This window comes from Physcomitrium patens, chromosome 4, assembly GCF_059467195.1.
Source record: "Physcomitrium patens ecotype Gransden chromosome 4, ASM5946719v1, whole genome shotgun sequence".
NCBI classification, from domain to species: Eukaryota; Viridiplantae; Streptophyta; class Bryopsida; order Funariales; family Funariaceae; genus Physcomitrium; species Physcomitrium patens.
In genome coordinates, this window is record NC_143413.1 from 17,252,571 (window position 1) to 17,276,662 (window position 24,092).

At 41.7% G+C, this 24,092-nt stretch overlaps 1 protein-coding gene and 1 long non-coding RNA gene across 4 annotated transcripts; one reads left to right on the forward strand and one right to left on the reverse strand.

The window, feature by feature from the left end:
• Positions 1-946: 946 nt before the first annotated feature.
• On the reverse strand, positions 947-16,913 carry LOC112281128 (guanine nucleotide exchange factor SPIKE 1). Of its 3 annotated transcripts, none has more exons than XM_024517331.3 (33): positions 16,621-16,913; positions 14,868-15,411; positions 14,637-14,726; positions 14,239-14,401; positions 13,854-14,017; positions 13,361-13,473; positions 13,096-13,154; positions 12,877-12,974; positions 12,609-12,746; positions 11,863-12,177; positions 11,361-11,648; positions 10,933-11,100; positions 10,616-10,807; positions 10,335-10,378; positions 9,926-9,998; positions 9,629-9,787; positions 9,240-9,347; positions 8,895-8,932; positions 8,647-8,791; positions 8,373-8,499; positions 7,981-8,174; positions 7,477-7,607; positions 7,178-7,253; positions 6,827-6,937; positions 6,359-6,541; positions 5,901-6,038; positions 5,412-5,627; positions 4,928-5,275; positions 4,234-4,566; positions 3,803-3,991; positions 3,088-3,304; positions 2,148-2,908; positions 947-1,925 (listed from the first exon to the last, which is right to left on the reverse strand). In XM_024517331.3, the coding sequence occupies exons 3-33, from the start codon at positions 14,718-14,720 to the stop codon at positions 1,671-1,673; spliced, it is 5,628 nt and encodes a 1,875-aa protein (XP_024373099.1). In that variant the 5' UTR covers positions 14,721-14,726; positions 14,868-15,411; positions 16,621-16,913; the 3' UTR covers positions 947-1,670. The 3 variants fall into 3 exon arrangements, with proteins under 3 accessions (XP_024373099.1, XP_024373097.1, XP_024373098.1); XM_024517329.3 differs by having other exon boundaries at positions 7,450-7,607; positions 16,621-16,912; XM_024517330.3 differs by having other exon boundaries at positions 7,450-7,607; positions 14,637-14,723; positions 16,621-16,908.
• A 5,818-nt stretch (positions 16,914-22,731) lies between these two features.
• LOC149989427 (uncharacterized) lies at positions 22,732-24,035 on the forward strand. Its single transcript, XR_016502704.1, has 3 exons — positions 22,732-23,138; positions 23,319-23,544; positions 23,785-24,035. It is a non-coding gene; the product is annotated as an uncharacterized LOC149989427 (long non-coding RNA).
• The last annotated feature ends 57 nt before the right edge of the window (positions 24,036-24,092 follow it).

The window sequence follows — 24,092 nt, forward strand, 5'->3', positions numbered from 1 at the left end:
CCTTGCACACATAGAACCTAAAACTCCCAAACATGGCATCAATTGTATCATTTCACAAAACCATAACTCCAAAAAGTATGACCTTTACTTTCCATGTACCTTATATAATTGATAGCTTTGCATTGACTTCCATCTAATATTATTTTGTCACTCATACTTTAAATACTTCAATTCCAAATAACTATTTGATATATATATATATGTAGATAATATTTTATTTAATATAAAATATTAAATATCTATAAATATTTATAATAATAACAACAAAGATATAAAATAAATTAAACCAATTACAATGATAATTATTTTTTAATATTTACATCAACTACCAATTGTTGATTTAGCTAAATTTTAATTTAGTATCATCTAAATTTATTATCTATCATTGAATCTACTTACTATTTTAAAAAAAATTGTTGATTTTTTATTTTTAATAACAAAAATCAACATACTTCAAGTTTTGATTATGTAATGATGAATCATTCTACAATATGTATGTATAAATATAGGATATTGCTAATGCCACCACAATTTTTGCTACTCACTACAATTCAATATATATATATACATATTTTAAATTTCAATCACAAAAATTATAACTAAATTACACAATGTAAGTACTATCCAACTAAGAAATTATTCGAATTAAAAAAATAAAAATAAATAAAAATAAATAAAAATAAATAAACATGTTGAATTGGAAGCAAGTTACATTAGTAGTAGCAAAAACTGTGGTGATATTGATATTAGCAATGCCCATAACTGTATACATGTAACGTGCGGACTTCATTCAATACTGTTCCCTTTTCTTCAATTTCCGATCCACAACACAGGGCCCAATTGTTGATCGACAATTTTACTCTTGATGCTCTACTCAAATTGAAACAAGTATGTCATCGTCACTGCCCTCATTGCTACTTTTTCAGTATCATATGCAAATAACATGTAAAGATTACCGTTGTGTTTCTGATTATAATAGGATTTGCAATTGTACATATGACACTTACATCCAAGGGTCCCCTGGACCCACTTCGGCAGCATACTCAAGACAGCATCTGCAAATGGCAGATTCTACACTGCCCGCCACCTGCCATAAGCTATCAAGGCCTAGCTAAACTCGGAAAAAAGGCCAAATACTACCTCTATATTAAGTCCCAAAGTTGTGAACCAAATTCTGTAACCACTACCCACGAAGGAAACTATGCAACCCTGGAGGTTGCTGGCTTGCAGGCAAAGATTGGTGCAAGTTCAATCCACAGGTTGGGGCCAGAAAAGCGCAAAATCGAAGGTGGTTGTACATTAAGCCACGGTAGGAACCTTAGCCGTTCCATCAACGACCAATTATACATGTGTGGCAAGAAGCTCGTCAAGGCAGGGATTCATCATAGGCAGGATAGTTTTAAACCCTGCTTGGTCCTCTCCAACCATGTCATGGAGACAGTTAAAAATTAGCTGCAGGCATGTCCACTAATTCTTCAGAATGTAATCACGTTCAGACGATCTGCAGCATGAAATACTGCAGTGATTATCTCACCTTCTCAAGCAACCTGATGAACCGGGATCACCAAGTATTTAAATTACCTACCTTGTCACAACCCTTGGATAGCAACTGATCCAAGTGACATCATAGTTTTCTTCTTAATGGACACATCCTATTACAGTTTTGGTGGTCACAAATCTGACGGGATGGAAGGAATGAAGCGTGAGAGCTCGGCAGTGAGAGATTGGAACCCAATCACAAGCTGCGAATGAAATTCTTGATCCTCCTCCCCAATAAGTCTTGCATGCACCCGTATAGCTTTCTTGCACACGGCCATGAACTCCAGAAGTGCTGCTATGAGCTGCTGAAGTTCCTGTGGCTTGAGTCTTGTTGCAGGCTCCCCAGATAAGAAAGCAGCACAAACTCCAAGCACTCCACTGTTCACCTGTAAGAAGACATCAGGACTGTCAATCGCGATAATATAACACCTCTCGATGGTAAATGTTTTTGGAGGAAATATGTAGAATCTTTTAAGAATTCACTCACATTCAGAACTCAAAATGAGATTGCAGTAGGGGAAATAAAGAAAGTACAATGACCTACACTAACTGATACACAATATAAAGCATGCAATTATTGTTAAGGGCTGAGCACTCCCAAGATTCACCTGCACTGCGACACTTCCTTGCAGTATCCGTTGCAGACTTTGCAACCTAGGGAGATGGTCACCTTCATTCAAACGGTGGTCATCTAGCTCCCCTGCTAAGGCAGCTGTACGGGTCTCAATCATGCCTATCGCATTCTCAATTGGCGAAAATTCTCGAGACTCTGACTTCACAACTGTTAAACGGTTCACAAGAGCTGGGAAAGGACCTTCTGTCCAAAGAACTGTACGTCTTTTCCATTGGTCCTCTAGACCTCCTTGCGACCTGCCATTCTTCGTGAAAGGGGTATCAAACAGAAAACGGTTGTACACCCGAGCACTCACCGTTGCCGCAGATCTGCAGGACTGTCTCTCTCGTCTACATTCCAGGTCCTCATCCTCAGTAACAGGCTCAACAGATGTGATTTGCAGGTAGCAGATCTCCGGTTGAAGATCATTAACCTTCACTTGCCGAGAGTCAGGAATAATATGCAAGGACTGTTTTCCATCAATCACTCTTGGCTCATAAATATTTCCCAAGCTTCTCATAATATCCCCCAATCGCACATCCCTTGCCTCCCTGTAAACATATTCCTTGCAGTTCAGGCTGCCAAAACTTTTTCCGTAGAAACCCACACGATAGTAAGTTGCATCCGTAAAGGGGATCGGACTAGATTCTTGCTCTACTATGGCTTCGTAAATGCTGGTCAGAGAAGTATGGCACTTCGAGAGTTGTCCGTATGCACGCCTTGCTTTATGAACAGGAATGATAAGCTCCAAAATACCTGAAGAAGAATTAAATTATTTCAGTCGAGCACAAGGAATCAGTAGGTGTTGGAAGCAGATTAAATTTTAACATTAATTCTTTTAAAAGTTTGAAAGAAAAAGGAAAGAAAACAAGAGCAGGATAATTAGTTTGAAACAAAGGAGCTCGGCGTCCAACATCGAAAAGTACATGTCTTACCAGCACAAAAATGAAAAAGCTCTCCCTGAACAAAAAGTTTATTTGCAAGCTGAAGATACTTTACGGCTGACTCCACAGTAAGCTTAGATGACCCATAGCCCTCTATCTCTGCACTAGCAGCTTCTCCAAAGCTAGCACCGGTAAGCATTGGGCAGATTTTTCGCAATGCTTCGACATGTTCCTTGCCCCACATGTGATCTCCTTTACCCACAATAGCCTGCATATGAAAGTGCAAGCACTAAGATTACCATCTGAATATCAACGCAACTTCAGATAAGTACACTGAAACATGCACCTTCTACAAAGATAAGTCGCCCAACCTAAAACAAATAAATAAATACAAAATAAAAAATTAGACGGGATCCTATTCGTAGAGACGATGAATCGGTTATGTAGTTCACAAACCGTCCTACAGAACCTTTAAAATATACAATCTTAAGACGTGATTAGAAAAACTCCAGCTATCAATGTTTGAGTCACACGAGGAAGACACTGCCAGACTTGCACTCTTTGCATTTGGCACAGGAGGAATCATTTTTTCGTTCAAAGGAGAGGACAAACATCACAGGACAGATATATGATCATTACCACTATTCAAGACCGCATCGACCTGAACATTATTCACATTTTCTCAATTGAAACAGCCAAAAACATTGAAGTGAAAAATCAGAATAAAACAAAAACAAAGGACCAGAAAACTCATTAGTCCGAGTACCTGCATAATGACACCAGCAACAGCAACTGCACACTGGGCTGCTTCTGCATAAGACTGGTTGCCTTGATGAACTTCACATAGATAGAGAAGCCACATAATGTGTAGATCAGGAACGTTGGAGTATGCCCTAGCCAGACCATAGTATGCCTCAGCAGTGGCATATTTGTCAGTGGTCATGACTTCTGGGCCCTGCAGTAAGCCAGGACAGAACAGTGAGAAGTCCGAAATCTTATGACCTTTAGGGCAACACAAAACATGGAAGACATTGTGGTATGAAAACAAAGCGCAAAGAAGTTCAGGACTTTAACAACTGCTGCTTAACTTCTACGTCAGGCTCAACCACATAACCAAATATTGTGATAAATAATTAAATGATTGATGGGACACCATTAAAACAATTGTCAACTTCACTGAATAGAAAGGCCAAGTACCAGAAGAGCATGTCCAACAGCAGCCTCAACAGCTTTAAGCAAAGTGCTAGAGAGCTCGGCAACTCCTGTCCAGCTCCAACTTTGCTCAAACTCTCCCTCTGGCATTATTGATAGTGTATCTTCAGGAAGTCCACATTCACGAAGAAGATCTGCATTAATGTTCTCCTGAGCGATTTGCCGCAGCGATCTACGAAGGCGTTGGGACTCACCACTTTCTTCTAAAGATCCATCCATTCGATGTTGTGTCACTTGAACATCCGACATAAGCTCGGACAGCGTGATTGTGAGCAACACACGCAGACGAGAGAGCCCTTTGAAATATTGGAAAGCTGTCTGTAGAAAGTAGAAAGTTTTTCAAATTAACAGAGTAAAAATAATTCGTTATATTTACACTCCACAACTGAACTGAGATTTTACATAATAATAAAGACCACCTTAACTATACACATAGTTAAATAAGACATCTCATGCCACCAACCACCACTCATATACTGACAGGCGATTCACAAACGTCAACGGTCAGATCGATTGCAAATTGCATCATAAGGACAGTCTGTGCTTATACGACTATTGAACCCGCTAAGAGTTTACAAGAGAATAACAAGAGAATGTAATTAATGTCTCATTCTGGAAAACTTTTAAACGTACAGGAGAAAGATACCACGAAAACACATGAGTGGCTTATAAAACTTACTCTCACAAGAATTAGAAGGCCCACAACAGCACGTTTTCGAATAGATTCATTACGAAAAACCCCTAGCCGTAGTAAATGAAACGCAACTTGTTTCAGAAACCTATCGTTGTCACGGCTCATCAGAATAGCCCCATGTTGGGCAAACAAATTTTTAAACACGGGTAGGAAAGCTTTCCAAAACGGTAGGGGCTGACTACGCCCTAGAAACCCAGTTATGATGCTTGTAATGCAGTCAAGTCTTGAGTAATCCGTAGCAACAGCTTGGCCAGCTGTTGCCGCCATAAATTTCTCAACGATTTCGAGAAGTTGCAGCATGACTGCGGCGCTGAGATTCTCTTCCCACAACTCCTGAGAGACAAATACAATCAAAACAGGATCTAAAGATGATTCTGATAACAGGATCCATTTCGACTTTGAAAAACTCAAGATCTTTTCAAATTCCACGTGCTGGAAGCTCAACGACAAAACAAAAAGCGATTCTCACCAGTTTCTGCCGCAGCATAGGATGTAAGCTCTCTCTAAGAGGCCTACCTCCCCCTCTTCCTGCTGATTGAGCTTGAGCCAAAGCTTCACGCAATGAATGCGGCTGACTTGGACTGCTTGAGCTGTTTGAAATCGGACTTACCCTCTTCCAAAACGTGCTGCTGTCTGGACTCGCTTGTTGCACTAACCACTGAGCACCAGGAGAGCTCTTGGTGAGCTGCAAAACGTAAAAGAAACAACTTGAGGTACTGGTACACGTAGGATGTACTGGATTATCAATTGCCCAAATACATACGCGTAAATCATCAAGTACTAAACTTAACGAATTGAAAAAAAATTAAAAATTAAAAACATATCATGGCATGGATTCGAAGATGTATGAATAATTTGAATTGACCGAATTGGTAAGAGAAAGCAAAAGAAGAAATGAAGACAGAAAAGGGAAATGTCGAAATTCGGAGGCTAGACCACCCAAAGGCAATCCACGCACCCTGACATCCTGTCGTGAAGCTTCAGCAAGAAAATGATTGATTGCAGGAGATAGCTTCTCAGAATACTGAAGGGGCCCATCTCCTTGTTCGTTGGCGGGCATTGCACCCATCAAACCATCAGCTCCTGCTTTCTTATACTGCAGGAGTAAATCCGAAATCTAATGAGCGTGCACGACTAAATTGATCCAAGCAATACAAGTATTCAAACTTCAAGATTATATTTTCGATCAGCTTGCTTTTCTTTGACCATGATATTTGGCGTAACTGGAGCGATTATACATGAGGAGATAAAACATCAGATTATCATGGAAATTTCGCAAGACACCTGACTCCACTTTTAACTACCCAAATGCATTAAAAAGTTTTGATGATCTAAGAATTTTTAGATGTCGAGCTCTGCATACATTTAAGTGCTTGAAGCATATAGGTACAGTTGAGGACATCGTCAAAGCCTAACCTCAAACAGCTCCTGACATTCTTCGAGTAATTTAAAAAATAGCCTTGTTCGAGCAACATTTTGTTGCCAAGCCTTCATAAGAGAAGCATCATCCAAGAAGCGCAAAATGTGGAGCACACACACCAAAACTTCACGCTTCTCTGCCGGGCTCAAGGCATAGAATACTGGCATCTCATCCAAAATCTGTCAGGAACAGCCTCAACAAAGAATAAGCGTCTTCCAGGTATTGACTGTATCATTTAAAATCAGAAACTTGTCTGCGTGTCCAAGGATTTGACAACACACGAAGCTATTGCTAACACATTGCTATACCATCACGCTATGGTATGGATTTTGATATAGATGTCCAACCAGTACCCACTATATGCATTTTGGTAAAGCAGATTGGTACATATCTTCAACTTACTACCTATTATGATCGAATTATTATGATGTTACATGATAGTATAACACTACTTTTCAGCTTACCAGTCCAATCAAAGGAAAGTAACGTTGTGAAATATACAATTTGTCATCCAGTGTTTGATACCGAGCATCATACTCATGCTTGCACAAGAGTTGAACAAAAATCCGACATGCCTAGAGAGCACGCAATAAAGACAACAATGTATTAGATATCGTCAATGCAAGCACGCTGATAGTTCTGCCAACCCGTCTATGTAAGATAACAATAATAGACAACACGGAAGATAACATATGTTCAAAATTTCCAGAGGTCGTACACACATGCGTTATGTGTTATTTTTGTCACCGCAAAGCAAAGCAAACTAAAGACTGTAGTTCCCATTCTTGTAGGCCATTAACGTCCACAATGCTTACCTTTGCCTTCAAGGCTGGGTCTTCATGGTCGAAAGTGATAAATAGCTCCTGCATCAACATCGATGCCAAGTAATTCCTGCCATGTCCACATGTTAGTTCCAATCATACCAAAGCAACTCCTTTATTTACGCAACCAAATCAAAGAAAAATACAATAATTGCATTCAAACTATAAATCAACTTCAAGAGAACAAGGTATTAATAGAAAACATTAAAAAAATTGCAAGACAAAAAAATTATAGCTTGAAAGAAGTTCACTGTCGAGAAGCATACATTTGAGGCAGATCGAGGCATACACACCTCTCCGACGGATCTCTACCAGGCATTTCAACAAACAAGTCGTGGTCACAGATGATACGTAGAAAAGTAAGTTTGTACTCATGCATTGCTGATAGACAAACTCCAGAAAATTTGTTGAAGTAGAGCGCAACCTAAAAATACAATCGAAAGTCACTATATCATTGTGATAGTACTGTGATGTATGATTGCATTGGTTTGCATATCATACAAATATGCAAACCAAATCGATCATTACTTTTACCGGATATCAGATCATCAAATGCGCAAGAGAGATTCTTCATACTTAGTCAACAAGCATGTGCCTAGTTGAGATTGTCAAGACTTCACATGCTAAAATACTCTGCATAGACTTGCTCACTGAAATACTAGCGCAAGGAAAAGTTTATACGTTGCGCTGTTCAGCACGCTCAAAAATCATATAAACAACTACAACAAACCCAAATGTGCAGGTATTGAACCACTCTAAAAGAAGCAACAACAGAGCTTGCTGGTAGATTGACTCACTAAATCAAAAACTTGCCGTGGTTCAATTACAGAGAGAAGATCGTAGCAGAAGAAGCCCAAACTACTATTAAGTTTCTTGGCAAGAATCAAACCCTTCTTTCCTCGCTCCTGAACCTCCGTTAGCAAGCAATCATAAAGCTGCCCAATACTTTTAAAAACCTCATCATTGAGCTGCAGCGGCGGCAACTCTTCACCTGTGCAAAATCTTACAAATGCTTCAGAGAATCTCCATACAAGATATGATACCTCTGGTAAAGACAAAGTAGGGTTGATGGCATGGTTCATTTAATTCTGAGGCAAAGAAGTGGAAAACTTAGTAGATGATTTGATTTCAAATTTCAATCGATTAACCAGTCTCATAAACAAAGAGAAGGCAATGATTGAGAATAAACCTGGAGGAACGGCCTCACAGTAGGACCGAGACTGTTCAAGTGCCATTGACTTTACGATCAACTCCAGGAAGAACCAAGCCATTGAGAGGACATCGTCATATACAGGTCCGACTCTATACCCTTTAGCCTGTGCCATATTAACACTGTTTAAAATATAATAATCGTCATTATCATCATAAATAGATGAATAAATAAGTAAATGAATAAAAGGCCACCTAAGGGCACGTCCTCAAACAATCCTAAAAAATTACATTTATTGGGTTTGAAACCATACCTTACTGCGGGCAAGACTACGCCAAACACTGCAGAGACCGGGATACACTGGATCATGGCGCCCACCAAAGTCATCGAAAGCAAAGTCTAAATAATGAACAAGGTAACGATTGCGTTCAGCGCCATCGGATGTCTCTGCTTGTACCCTGCTAATAAGGTAACAATCATGAGATCAACGTAATAAAAAGAGCACCAAAACGCGGCAGTGATTGATACAACTTTGGACTAATGGTTGAGAAGACCTCGCACCTGGAGATTATACAGACCATTGATCGGAACGCAGCAACCTAGACAAGAAATTGAATAGTAACAATTATAACATTGTCAACAGAAGATAGAGATTATCTAATCAAATAATATAAGAACATTCATGGACCTAAAAATAACCCTGGAATAAGAAATCCCTTGCTAGCGTTCAGATAATAAATACGATGTACTAGAATGCGTCTCAAAGTGAAATGGCTAGATGAACCACTACCATACCAAGCACAGCTAAAGCATTATCTACAAGGTTTCCAGGTGTTCTGCAGGAGAATAAATAAATAAATAAATTATAAGGATAATTGGGAGGAAGGTTTAGAAGACACAAAATACCTGCAACGTTTCTCCCCCATCACCAATCATGCGGAGTAGCATATTCAGACACGGTTGAAGAAACTGTAGCATAGCAGATGCTTCGACATGCTTCAATGCATTGATTGCCTACAATAGTGCTTACTGACAAAGTTAGTAAATGATAAAGCACTTCGACAACGTCTCAAATCCAACAGTGATTGGCAGGATCATCTCGAACATCTCAAATAAATAATAAATTTAAGAATCGTCGAACACAGGTACATAGACAATGCATCTCCTTTAGTGAAACTTTTTCGAGTTCCGACAATTTCGAAAAAAACACGACGTAGAAAAGAGGAGCGACATAAAAGCTTCTACGTCAAGACCGTTGCGACGCATTTAAGGATAAATTTCAGAGAGTTGAATACCTCCATCAGTTCATTACCCCAGGGACTTGTCCGCAATACATGGCGATCATACTCAGAAAAAAAATCCCGTATCCTTTCATTTACAGGGTAAAGAGATGAGCATAGACGAGAGCGCAGTTTAAATACTGTTCTACCATCATCAAGATATTCCAACCTATCCTGTACCAATCAAAGAAATTTTTTGTCAAGCCACAATACTAGAACAGATTAGATATTGCAGTAAACTCGTGTATTTGCAAGGCAAATGTAATTGGGAGATTGAGCAAGATACTCTATGAAAAGCGTGGCCCGACTAACCTTCACATTATCTAGTAAATAGTTCGGATATAATTCCCTGGCGATTGGCAGAGTGCCGTCTAACCGAATAACCCTAAAGCCACAATATCATGGAACAAGGTAAGCAAGATACGTGTATACTGATTAACAGTTATATGCTGAATACTATATTTTATGTTTAGTAGTACTGACACACTGTCTAATAACCAAAACATGCTAAAATGTAAGACTTAATCGAAAAGATGTATGAAAGCTCAAAGATAAACATATGTGCAGAGTCCTCGCATACTAACAAAGGTAAAGTGAAAAGCACAACTGGGTATACATAATCAAAATGCCAACTGGTGCCACAATGTCAGGAATGACGATTCAGGCACTCTGCTCGTAGAACATACTGACTGTCGTTGCAAAGTGAGACAAGGAAACTTACTGAGCCGCGAACAAGAGAGGAAGAACAGCGTATCCTACAACCACCTGCATTAGAGTCAAATTGAAGTACTGGTCAATCACTGCAAGTGGATTGACTATTTACAGAAAGAGAATAACATATATAGAAGGGAATATTAACCAGACAAAAGACTTCATCTGCTTCCAAAAGGTCGAGGATTTAGGTGATAAAGCAAAATAACTAAGTTTAATTGGTCCGAGAAATTAAAACAAAAAAATGGTGATATTGCCGAAGATAAGATTAAAGAGCAGAAAGTATCGTACTGGCTTTGGAGCTTCCAATTTCATCTGAAGATCCACATGGAAGAAAGTGAAGAGAAGGTGGTGTTCTCGTGACAATTTGGCAGGGAGTTGGACTTTGAATTCATCGTGAAAATGCACATTCTTAGTATTGGCATCAATCTGAGAGTGTGCATACTTCTGCATTGAGCTATCTGCATCCCTTGGATACAGAGCCTGTGATAACCATAAACAATTTGTCAAAAGCATCTAGGTAGAGATTACATCAAGCATCAAGAAGCTCTAACAGCTATCACATTTAAACAATGGAATCGAATTCCCTTCATTAATAGAAACCATACCTCGAGAGGTGGCTTCCGAATATCACTGTCATCGTTTCTGAGCTCTATCCGAATGAAGAGATTTCGCTTCCGATTAAGGTTCACAGATTGAGGATAAACATACAGACAATGCAATAGTTGAGGCAATGGCTCAGGTTTCAGACCAAGTCGAAATTCAACAGCGCGAAACTGTCACACCCACAATGAGGAAACTCATGATTAAATGTCATCACCTTCTAACTTTGCCGCACGGATCACCAACCAAATGGTTCCTCTGTTTACACTTACTCCAAGATTCCTCAATAACTGCTTTTAGAAGAATGTGATGGAAGACTAAAGATCCTTCATTGATTCATAGGAATGTACCCTTCTAAGAAAGTAATCACATTAATGCTACGTTACATTGGGTATTTGAATGAAGAAGACTGCTGGATATTGCGACAACGTACCTCTGACCGCCCCAACTCAAGACTACTTCCACTGCTTGAATGAAGTTCACGATGCACAGGGCTGCCCTTCTGATGTCCATTATACAACGCCTTCGTGAACTCTAGCCCTTGAGTAGAACGCCCTGATAATGAAGCTCCCCCTATTGAACGGGAATCAGCATCGTAGGAGCCGTTACCGAAGCTGCCACACTCAGAGATGCAGTCCGCCTCGTGATCATCATTGGACAGCCTTTCAATCTCAAGCCGTAGAGTTGCCTTCATTGGCTTGTGTACTTTGCGCTTAGGGTCCTGAACAAAAGAATATTTGATTAAACCGATAAAACTTCTATTCACCTCAAAACCCAGGGTCACTAGAATGTACGAACCTTGAACAATGATTAATACGAGGGACCCCGCTTCACGACTGACGCTACATCTAATGATCTTTAATAAGCACATTACTGATGTGTGTACGACTGCTCCATCCACCTTATGCTAGATGAAGTGTGAATATAAAGCCCACCTGAAGCATCTCTTCTGTATAATTCTCTTTTACACGATGAAGCCCTGGTACATCAACCAGAACTGGGACACTAGCAGATTCGGTCTTGGAGTCAGCAATCAACTTGCCATCTGAATCAAGTGATGCCTCCATAAGAGCCGACCCCAAAATGCCCGGCGGCAGAGGACTGCTTGTTGGAGATGACGAGAAACCCCCCACACCTCCAGTTATATTAGCATCAAAAAGTGGTATAGTCGACCAAGAGAAAGGTTCGCGAAACGGCATCACTCTTGCCCATACTTGCAATTTTTGCTTTTCTCTTTGAGTCAAATGTACCTTCAAACAACAAAACATACTATTATTTATTTGATGAAGATCAATGTTCAATCTATTTAGATTCGGAACAAAGTTTAAAACGTCCACGTAAGAAAGAGCACTATTAGGTAGCGGATTGAAGCAGATCATTTTTCTTTGAAAAGCACAGAGACTACAAACGATTTAATGACATTATTCCAAAGGTCCTTATCAACAACGCTGTACAACATGGAAGCGCAAACACACAAGACAACTTCGTATGTTCAATATGTAAGCTAGGCTCAAACCATGGAGACAAGAAAAATTGATAGTGCAGACCAGAGCGACCATCTCTGTCATTCTGAAGGATTCATTAATTGAGTTCCATCATTATGAGAATCAGGAACTACGGTTAACAGAAGAAGCAATATTCGATGTTTTCACCAACTTCAAACGCCACAAAGCAAACTCACAGGCTCTTTACGCGTATAGACAGAAGGAGTAACACCTCCTTCTTCTGTGACATGTTTCTCAAGCTGCACCAACAAGCAGATCGCTGGTGACGGTGCCTCAAGCGAGAAAATAGCTTTCCGTTGATAGCCACTAGCCTCCTGTAAAGACAATATATAAAAACCAACCAATTTGAGTGAACGTATCAAAATGATGATCACAGCATTGAAGTTTCAAAAAGATAAACAATACAACCTCACTACAAGAACAAAAATTATAATGCACTCTTACATCTTGAAACTCTGCTGGTAAACATCGGAAGTGAAAATCCTCCGACAGTTTTTCTCGCTTTTCCCGGTGATACAAACACACCGTACCATACCACGGCTCTGTATTAAGCCACATTAGATTATTGTGGTAATCAAAATCCACAAATTCAAAACCGAATAGAATTCGATGTTGTACTAAATCAGAGCGATGAGCAACGAAGCCTTTGTAATGGAATCTTACCAACAAGACCAGCCTGAATATTTAGAGACACAACCTTCACAGAAATCCTCAGCCCGCCACTGCATACATCGAGTCGCAGAGTTATTGTAGTGTAACTTAAGGCGCGTAAAGGGTCAGACCATGTAATTCAGATACACGTCGACAAGAAACATAACTCAGCACACAGAATATACAAGGTTTCCCTGCGTCAAGTCTGCAGACTTGTGAGCAACACGGTCACAAAATATATATAGCTCAAACAAGTTCAATAATAAGCGCAGATGACCTTGGTGATAGTGCTGATGGAATCTCAGGTGTCCTTTGACCATATACAGATCCCCTCGTTGCACGCCAATTGAAGACTGGCTCATATGGAGGGAGGGGAGCTCCACCATAGTGCTGCATCCATAACGCAAAACTTTTGCGTTAGGAAAATCGACAAACAATACTTGAATCATCCCAAAAGGTCTAGGCACCCTTACACAACCGCATACCAGTTTCATGAGTTTCCAAAATTCTCCGACCAAAAGTTTACAAGAATATATTAACGTTGGCAATAACAACAAGCAGAGCCGTAAGAAGTAGCGCACACAATAAACAAACTTTTGAAGATAAGTTTTTTGTAGTAGTGAACAACAACGTTCCCCATAATTAGGCATTGAATTTGTAATTTCGTTCATAACTCCCACTACTACCACACATATGCTTAGTATAAACAAAATCGAATATCAGTATACTTCCAAAGTTGGGTGAGAGGGAAATGACTTGGCCATTAGAACCTTCGGTGCTTTAGAAACAGTTGAATCTGGAACATCACTTGCTGTTGACCTTCCAGAAAATCGACCAGAAAATAATCCTTGAGAAAACCTTCCTGAAGTTGTCGGATCTTCATCATTCGTGGCATCCCCATGCCTTCCAAGTCTTATATTTGAAAGGCGTAACTCTATAATCATAAAGTATATGTGAAACAGGGTATTGGAACTGCGCATCAAGTACATTACGGCAACCCAAAAACCAAAAAGAAAAAACCATCCAGTGAAATGAGAAACAAGCTGAAATTAAGCGTTCCTGCCTGTGACGTTCTAATCTAGCATCGCTATCTTCCCTAACGGCCCTATATTATGCTCCTACAGAAATGAGATAGTCAATACATAGAACACTGACCTGTCTCTACATCAGTGTCAGGCCCTTCAAAGATCTGGTTCTCAAACGTAGGGGGTGGCACACTTTCATAGCGTCCATACTTAAGTTCATCCTTTACCCATTCTGCAGTGTAGCTTAGAAGCAGCTCCTTTAAATGTGGCCATGGCTCCAAATTCCCATTTGACTGAAAGAGTTGACAGATGTGAAACAGCAGCATTGACGGAAGGGAAACAAGTCAGAACCTGTAAGGGTGTGTACTCAAATAAAAGACAGAAGTGACGCTGCTCAAACTAGGGATGGCATCAAGATATCTGTCAAACAGCAAGCTTGCAGAGAAGCCTACAAATGATCACTATACAACACAAATAGATGACATATTAAACCTACAAGCACGTCGAGAAACAAATCACGAAGCTCACCAAGAGCTCGAGGTCTGTTGACTGCAAAGAGTAAGGATGTGGGATACGCCTAAACCGATGCCCATTCAGGGCAATCTCACCCATCCCCTGCTAACAGATCCAAATGGGGTCATGGTTAGTCAGAATGTTGAAAATTGCCAGTATTTGATAACAAAATAATTGAACACAATCTTAGTCTTGAAAATGGAGGATACATTTTGTATATGCACGTTAGTAAACTAAGGTACCTACTTGATTGCTCGGACGTGGTTCAAAACTGCTCCAGGTTTATAACCCAGCTCGCATCCTTCACAGTCCTCTCTCTTTCCACTTGGTCCCCATAACCAAACTTTGCCCCTGGGTCATATTCAAGAGACTCGCAATCAAGTGTCCGCGACGGGAATCATAAGAGAGTGTGCCGCCAAATTGATGCCCAGGCTGACGAGATGAAGTCCATCACCGGATCCACTACGCTGGATAGGTTTTGAACCATAACCTACTGATTCAGCAGTGACCAACTTCTCTTCGCATTCAGCCTTCAAATGCCAAAGGTCTGAGATGTGTGCATGAATCCTAGAGTGCGCTGAATCACTGGTATATCGCACCGTAGAAAGCAACTGAGCAGAATCAGTGAGTTTGAAATAATATTCCCCTGGCAAAGATGTTTTGTCCCCATGTCGAAATTTCTTCACCTATTCCTTTGTCGATACGATGAGCATTTTGGGAGCATTGCCTTCAGCAATCCATCCACGCACTCTACAAGAAGAAATATCCACTACACATCGACAGTTCCCTCCTGCACAAAAGTAGCAGCCCTTGTCTCAACAATATGTTCTTGATCCTAAAAGCAAACCAGACTTGATAAAATGTAATATAGTCAGGTAAATAAGACCTGTAGTGAAAATTGAGATGACTCGCACACATTAACTTCTAGTGTTCCTCCGAAATAAATCAAGAAATTTCATTCCAATGAGCAAATAATCCGAAACAGAGACTAGAACGCATAAGATTGCTACATACACAAGACCTTAGGGCTACAGTAAGTTTTTCCTTTTGCCTGTTCTGATGCAATGCATTTGACTCGGAATTAATACGCTTAGACAAGGGTGCACGAAGGTGCCGTCAAGGAACAAAAAGCCTTAGAATGAAAATACAGCGCGAGTACTCGACAACTTAAACAATTTCCTCAACTCATCCATAGAAATGTGACGCCTGTTAGAGGAGACACCGGTCGCCACCTTCGAAAAGAACAGAAAACATGCGCTGGAATGAACAAAAAGAAAATAAAAAAAAACGCCGGGCTGAATTGGATTAATTCCAGATGACAAGACTCCGTCAAATTCTCTTCAGATTCCTTTAGGTCATTTGCGTCAAGATTGAGCTATCAATAACTTTGAGAGAAACTTTGAATAAATCAATGCAACTAATGCAATTAAGCTATCGCACAGTCAAAGACAAGCGGGGTGATTAAAAAGCGAAAACGATCCCTAGTATCTAGATCAAAGAGGCCAAAGAGAGTCCAAAACAGTAGTGTGAGGTATAAGGTTACTTGAAACACAACCCTGATGACAATAGCAGCTCCCACTCCTACGTACACAACAATTTCGTGATCACCAATACGAAAATATTGGCGGACCTCAACCTTAAAGCAACAAACTAATGCACTTCATTCAAAACAAAACAAAACAAAACAAAACAAAACAAAAAAAAAAAAAAAAAAAAAAAAAAAAAAAAAAAAATCCAAAACAGCAATACATGAGTCAAAGCCTAAGGCTCGAGCAACACTGAACAGGAACCCTAACTATCTAATGAAAATACACGGCCTTCGAAAACATCATACAGTCCTTCACGCATCCGACAAGCCCCTCAACACCGGCGGGGAGGGAAATATACATACATATATATATATATATATATATATATATATATAAGTAAAACAGCCTCCCCATTTCCGTCCATGGTTCCAATGCATCACACCAAAAAATACGACCATACTAACACACACCTTGCTCCCCGCTTCAATAAACCGCTCACACAAGAATGAAGCCTCTCCCACATTCCCATCCTCGCGAAGCGCCAATGATTCTCTTCTCAGCACCCGGAGCAGCAGCATTGGTGGAAGCGACCTCAACTGCAATGCGACGCTAATGCTGCGGCGTCACGGGAAGACGACGCAGATCGGTGGCAGCTGGAAGGGGAAGTTAAAATTGCGAGGAGAGGCAGCCGTCCTTCCTTGCCTGGTATGGTACAGCGTATCTCCTCCTCCCTCTCCTGTGTCAATGGCGTGGGTGCGTGCGAGCGAGCGAGCTCGTCTCTCTCTCTCCCCCGCCCCGCGTCGCCATGCCTCGCTCGCTGCGAACCTCCTTCCCTACCCTCCTCCCTGGCCCCTCGATTCTCTGACGTGGATCACTTCAGGACTTGGATTTCCTTCCATGATCCGTTTCACACGGAGCAATTACTGTGCCCGCCATTTTCGGTTCCTACGGGACTTCGTGGTCGTGATTATTTGTTTTTAAGTTTGACAATATTTCATGTGCTTTAATTAGTGAATACAAATCCTATGCAGTTATTATTTCTTTGACTGTGCGATAGCTTAATTGCATTGCTTTTTATGGTTGGTATTTGATGATGATGATGATAATAATATTAATATTAATAATTCTAAATTTTGAGCTTAAAATTTAATATTGGTATTAATAAAAAGTAAGTGAGAAAAGAAGAGAGAAATGTCTACAGAGTTAATAAATTTCTACACCAATGAATTGTTCAAAATTTATTTGAAGAAAAAGTAAATATTCTCTTGTAGATTAAATTTCTTTTTCAATAATGTTTTACACTAGTAGTGATGTTTTTAGACTGTTGAGAAATTTGTATGGATTGTAATAGAATGGTATATTCCATAATATAATTATTTAGCAATTTCTTAAATTATTCTCTTGATAATATTTCAAGCATGCTTTATTGGCTTTGATGACGATTCTGCACACACAGCTTTAATGCTGAATTCCCTTCAAAATATTAATTGACAAGTGTCTTCAAGAACATATATATATATATATATATATGTATATTTGAAATTTTGGGTATAAGGTTTTTAAGCCTACATATCATGTCATATCTCATCAGTTTTATTTTACATATTACCAATCTTTAGGGTTTAGGGTTTATGTTCTAGAAGGAGCTCCTTCTTTTAAGAGTGAGCATTTAATTTCATTAGCTTGGCAAATTTGTGCACGATCAATGCAAAAGTTGAAGATTATGCATTGAAGCACTTCATCATTTTGTTCCAACGTACCAGATAGAGGAGAGTAGGGTGAGAGCGAACCTGCAGCTAGAGCTGCAATCGTACCAATGGCATAGCCAAAACCCACAAATTGAATGTACTTGTTTCTTCTAGAAAACGTGCCCTCATTGTCATGTCCCATTACCTTCCGATGATCAAAGCAGATCACCAGGGACAAAAGAATCCCTGGACTGGCCTGCAACCACATGCCCCAACTTCACCATCAATGGAAACAAATAATAATGTTCAATCTCTACCGACATAACCTTGTCTCACTGTCATTCATCTGATGTTCGAGCTCGGGCAAATAGCCTTGGGATTCAGATAGTGGCAAAGCGCCTCATGCACGTGAAACTGGTAAGGTCAATAAGATTGTGTTCCTGTAAGCAACTAAATCAATTCTCTGAGAACAAGAGCAACGTGAAAGTAAGAATTTACCGTATCACCAAGATCGATCATAAGAAACTGGCCATCAAACACTCCAACGGACGCACCCCAGAACTAATCATAGGGGTCGGGGGAAAAGAAGCTTTTAATGCAAGTCCAGATGCTCGGCGACGATCTCAGTGATGATCATGGACACCGAGGAAAGAGATAGAACATGATGAGCATTAAGCAAGAACTTGTAATGGGAATGAGTAACGCTTGTGTGGTATCGAGTGTAACCGCCACTACAGACTGATTTCTTTCTCCAGCATGGTCCCGTTGCTTCTCACCTTCCTTCTCAATTGGTAGACACAGATGAGCGGAAGCCGTTACCACAGTCACTCTAGTTTTGAAAAACTCTAGAAACGCAGGTTTGAGCAAGTGAACTAGCCTTGATAGTTCCATATTTTCGTAGTGGTATCAGCTGCCTAGGGAGTATTTCCTTGCTGTCCAAATTGCATTGCTGCAGAAGGAGCAAAGTTCGTGGAACATCAGGTTCTAGTGGCAGTCACACTGCATTATCAGAATGTTGCTAACATTCAGTATGCTTCAATGTGAAGGGAGGAAGAAAGACAGCTCCTTTTGAGACTTAAAGATTAGAATCTGTTAGAGTGACCGAAATGGCCGACAACGAAGGGCCAAGATGGCCAAGTCTGGTGGAAGAATGTAATCTTGTCATCTACAGCATTGTAGGCCGAGCAGCCACAGAACGTGAACCTGTAGTCACAGAAACAACAAAGTGGTTACACAATTCAAGAGCATATTGTAGAAGTTTCATAAATGGATTAGTTGGAATCCTTCGTAATCATATTTCTTACGTGCGATCGGGTTCAGTTAACATCAAAATGAGCAATTAAATATGTAGCCCACCAGTTCTAATAAACCCTGCTCAACACAATTTTCACGATGATTCGCCAAGCCTGAAATATCAATGCTAAGAATTTAGCTATCGAGCTCATGCAAGCTCTGATATTCCTACACAAGCGTATTAAATGGAACGTTTCTGCGCAACGGTTTCACTGTGTTACGTGGGTAGCAGGGAGCAACGCCAAGGCTGATTTCAACCGCTTTACAGTAACTGCAGCAAGTCCTACTTCTACACAAGTAGGAATTCTCCAATTGGAAAGAACAATTTCACTTTTTTTTTCTTTGGCAGTTGCAACAGATAAATAAATCAGGAACTCGTGCACCAAAGGTCATAGTGCCTGTGTAGAAATTCAAAATTACAGCGGATTCGCTAACCATCACCGACTTGGTTCCGGCTACGAGATCAGCAAAATGAGCTCGCTTTCTACCTTTTTGTCTACGAGATTGACCTCCTAAATTCCCACACACAACACCACATCACAGTCTCAAACTTTGACGCCATACTTTCCCAGTAACGCTACATCTCGCAAGAAAGCAATTCCCTCAAAAACTAGGTTCTGTACCAACACTGCATGCACCAGAAGCTTGCTCCTCAGCCACAACCACTGAGGATACACAACAGCTATGCACACTGCAAACCCCCGCCAGTGTCGGAGGAAGGAAGAAATCTTCGACTCTTGCCGTTCATAAAAGATCCGATATCTATCATCCGCCGACTCAGCAGACGGGTCCAACGCGCCTGACCCCGATCCTCCAAAATGACGCTCCCCAGAAAAATCACACTTAGATGTAATTCAGATCCTGGAAAGCAGGAACACTTTGAGTTGACATCAAATAGTGGGTACCGAACTTTTCCCCCATTGCACTAGCGGAGATACTGGCTTCGCAGCGATGTGGTGATATTCTCTATGAATAGATTAGTCTTCAAAATTCAGGTCTCCAGTACTCTTTCCGCAAGACGCAGTGCAAGTTGGGGACAATCTGTTGCCCCTGTTGATGTCCTGGAATCGAATGGGAAGGCACGAGAGCACTGACTTGACGAAGTGTCGCAGTGACTTGTGTCCCTCCAGTGGCCTCTCTCTCTCTCTCTCTCTCTCTTCCGCTCTCTACATGAATTTATTGCAGACTTGCTGTAATACTTTGTGTGGGTTGGTTCCAGCCATTTGGTTCTAGGTACCTCTTCGATAGTGTCAACGATCTTGCGTCTGGTGACTACAGGAGATGTATTAAATCTTCTGTTGCTTAGTCAAGCTTTCGGACCTGCGATTCAAGGAGGGCAGCGCAGTGCCATTTAAGCTCATTGACTACGCTATATATCATATGAGGTGCTATCATGTAGCTTACTGTTCAGAATGTCAGGAAGTTGTTAGGTCTTTATAGAGAAGCAATCGGAAGTTGTATCAAAACAGACAGCATTGCATCAAGAATATCACATTGAAAACTTCCCCGAAGGAAGTTTTCACTTAGCTCTGATACCAATGTAATACTCCAAAACTTCCCCGAAGCCTTGGGTATTTTCGTCACCTGCACCCAACCACCCCTCCCGGATTAGCAGCTTCCTACTTACCTTCCGCATAGTAGTTGAGTCAGATGATCCTTCACTTGACGTGGCCTCTTGGTCCCCTGTACCGGGGAGTCTCTCACCGGCACCCGGGACCAAGGTCACTTCTTGGTGAGAGGGGAGACTGTCGTCTCCCTCCCAGTGTTAGTCCTTTCCAGGGCGCCCCGCGCCCTGGCTAACACCCCCATGGCACACTGGAAGCCAACCCAGCTGCCCCCCGACGCCCTGCGACGCGGTGGGGCCAAGGGAGTCCTCGCGAGCCTTCATGCTCGCGCGATCTCCCTCCCAAGTCATCATCTCCAAGTGCCCTGTGGGTCACTCGGAGGACTTGTCCTTACTTCTTAGGCCTTACTCACAATCACCACCCTATGGTGACCCCTTTTTGTGAGTCGCCTCCTAGCCACAACCTTTAGGGAGGTGACATTCTCCCCTACTTTGAACGTTAATGTCCGCATTAACACCAGTGTGCTAGGTAACTTGTTTATAGTCCTTCCCATTGGACTCCTTTTTGTCGAGAAGTCGCCACACCTCTCTTAGCGTACGCACACTTCTGTGCTAACGTGGGAGAATTCTTTCTTGTCACTTCTCCCAGCTCTTCTTTCTACCTCCGTTAGTTTGGTTTCCCTTCCAAAGCCCCGATCCAACTGGGTGTGCAATGAGCGGTTGCCGACTGTCAGGTCCGCATCAAGACTCGCCCTGCCTTGATCCTTGTGTTTCTTTCGGACGCGAGTAGCTACTTTGCGCAGAGTTTTCACTCATCACAAGCTAATCCTAATAAGGCCGGATTAACAGTCTCGCCCCCGTCCCGAGCGAGCTCTCTTACTTTACTTCGAGAGCTGACTTAGTGGCGCTCCTCCTTTCGATTACTTCCACTAACTTCGATCTTCAACTGACCTCATCTCCAACTGGGATATTGGTTTCGCATTGCTAGCCTCTCTGTTCATACTCGTTGTGCTTGTGGGCCACGCATTCTCCCCCACTTTGGAGGCGCGATGTCCTCATCGTCTCAGAGGTTTTCGTTTAATGCTCCATTTTCCTTTGTCTGCGTCACTCACTCTTGCCTCATAGGCGTTAATGAGTGCCTTCACATGTTTCAGATAGCTGGCAAATACCCACTGGTATTCCGTAACCGGAAACCCCTCAAAGGTGCATTGATACACCAGGCCCTATTCCCGTTTTTTCTTCCCTACAATTCCATTGACTTGCCCCAACTTCTTGTCCCAAATTCCGTATGATGGCTCTGGCCTCAATACTTGTTCGGGGTGGAGGTTGTCCTTGTCCTTGGAGAATTTCTTCAACCCGGACAAGTGGAATACGGGATGGAACCTGCCTTTCTTTGGGATATCAATCAGGTATACATCCTTATGTATAACCTTCATCACCTTGTAAGGTCCTGCCCACTTCTATACCCATTTATGTGACAAGGAATTGAGGATTGGCAAGTTCGTGGTGTTTAACCACACCATGTCTCCTACTTTGTGCACAACCTCGCGCCGGTGTTTATCCGCCGCAAGTTTGTATTTCTTCTGAGCGCGCTCCAGAAAGTAAGTTGCTTTCTTTTGAATGTGTTCTCGCTCGGAGACCCACTTGGCCACTTCCTCAGAAAAGAAGGTGGACGGGGAATCCTCCTCCTTCTTGGCTAGCACTAGGTCAGTTGGTTTTAATGCATCAAACCCGTGAGCTACTTTAAACGGACTCATGCCGATGCTTGTTGAGTGGGTGGTGTTGTAGCAGAACTCCGCTTGTGGTAACACATTCACCCAATCATCGTGATCCGCCGCTATGTAATTTCTCAAGTACATGTTGAGAGTAGCGTTCACGCGCTCGGTTTGACCATCTCCTTGCGGATGAAACGTGGTTGTTAGAATGAGTTTGGTTCCCGACTTGCTCATCAGGTGCTGCCAAAAGGCAGTCAGGAACTGTGCACCCCTATCACTCACTATGTCTTCTGGATAGCCCATTTTGCATATCCAATGTTCATAGAAGAGCCGCGCCGTTGCTTCGGCGCCATCACCCCATTTCGTCGGGATGAATCTAGCTTGCTTGCTAAACCTATCGACAACCACGAAGATGACGTCATATCCCTGCACCACTGGCAAAGAAGTCATGAAATCCATTGAAAGACACCCGTAAGGTGCTTTCGGTATAGGTAAAGGACTTAGCAAGCCCATCGTCCTTTGAGTGTTTGCCTTGTTCGTTTGGCACTTGGCGCATGTGGACACATACTTCTCCACATCTCCTTTGAGATTCGGCCAATAATACTTTTTGGACAACTCCTTCGTTGTCACTAGCACTCCGCTGTGTCCGCTGTGTCCCGCTCCTCGCGCGTCATGGAACTCCCTCATCATCCTCCTCAGCAGGCTTCCCTCGGGGAAGTGAAAACTCGGTGAGCTAAGTGACTAAATTCGGCAACCATAGAGCAAGTGGTATTGTAAGAAAGGAAGAGGATGAATGATCAGTGACGAATCAGTCAGACTTGCCTTGAATTCAAAGTTCAGTCAATAGAGCATTGAATTTGAGCCGGCCCAGCGACTTTTGAATTCCTCTCGCTTTTTCCTGCTGATAGAATTAAAGAGTTATCGTTTCAAGCACTCGATATGGCAGCTCGTACCGTATGCTGTTCGGCTGTAATAGTTGGAACAAGCATTGGAACAAGTGTTAAGCGTGAGGCGATTGGGACGACTCTCGCCTCTAGAAACTTTGCGGGCTTGGAGATGATGCCATCGCTGAGACAATCGTCTTTCGGTATGTAGGCGATGCCGGTAGACACATCGCCATTGCCGGATTTGGAAGTAAGCTCATTCGATCTGCAATTGAGTATGTATGCCGTCATACATGTTTGGAAATGTGATTGCGCTTGCCTGAGCCAGTCACGTTCATTTCAAATTGTGGTGCCTGTAATATCTTACATTAGCATGGCGTGTCATTCCATGATATTGCACTTCCCCTGCGTCATTACCCGGAGGTATATGGTTTTTGAACCCTTAATTTTCACGCTAAGAACTTGTAACTTCATTTTTTCTGAGTTGCAGGCAATGGATCGGAGAGGGCAAGAATGTTTAGGAAGCCTACTGGGTAGCTAGTGATTAGACTACGAGATAACTAGCCTTCAACAAAGTTGGTGTCCAGGTCCATGACGAGGTAAGTCCCTCAGAATGCAACGTCTGTTTTTTTTTTGTGAGGTTTATGGAATGGTCCTGCAGGAACAGATGTAGCATCAAGGCTGTCGCCTGTATTGCTTCATGCAAATCATGAATGAATTGGAGTTTCTTCTAATGAAGAATATGAATGCTATTTGTGAAAGTGACGATACAAGATGGAGTCATTGTAGGAAGCCGTG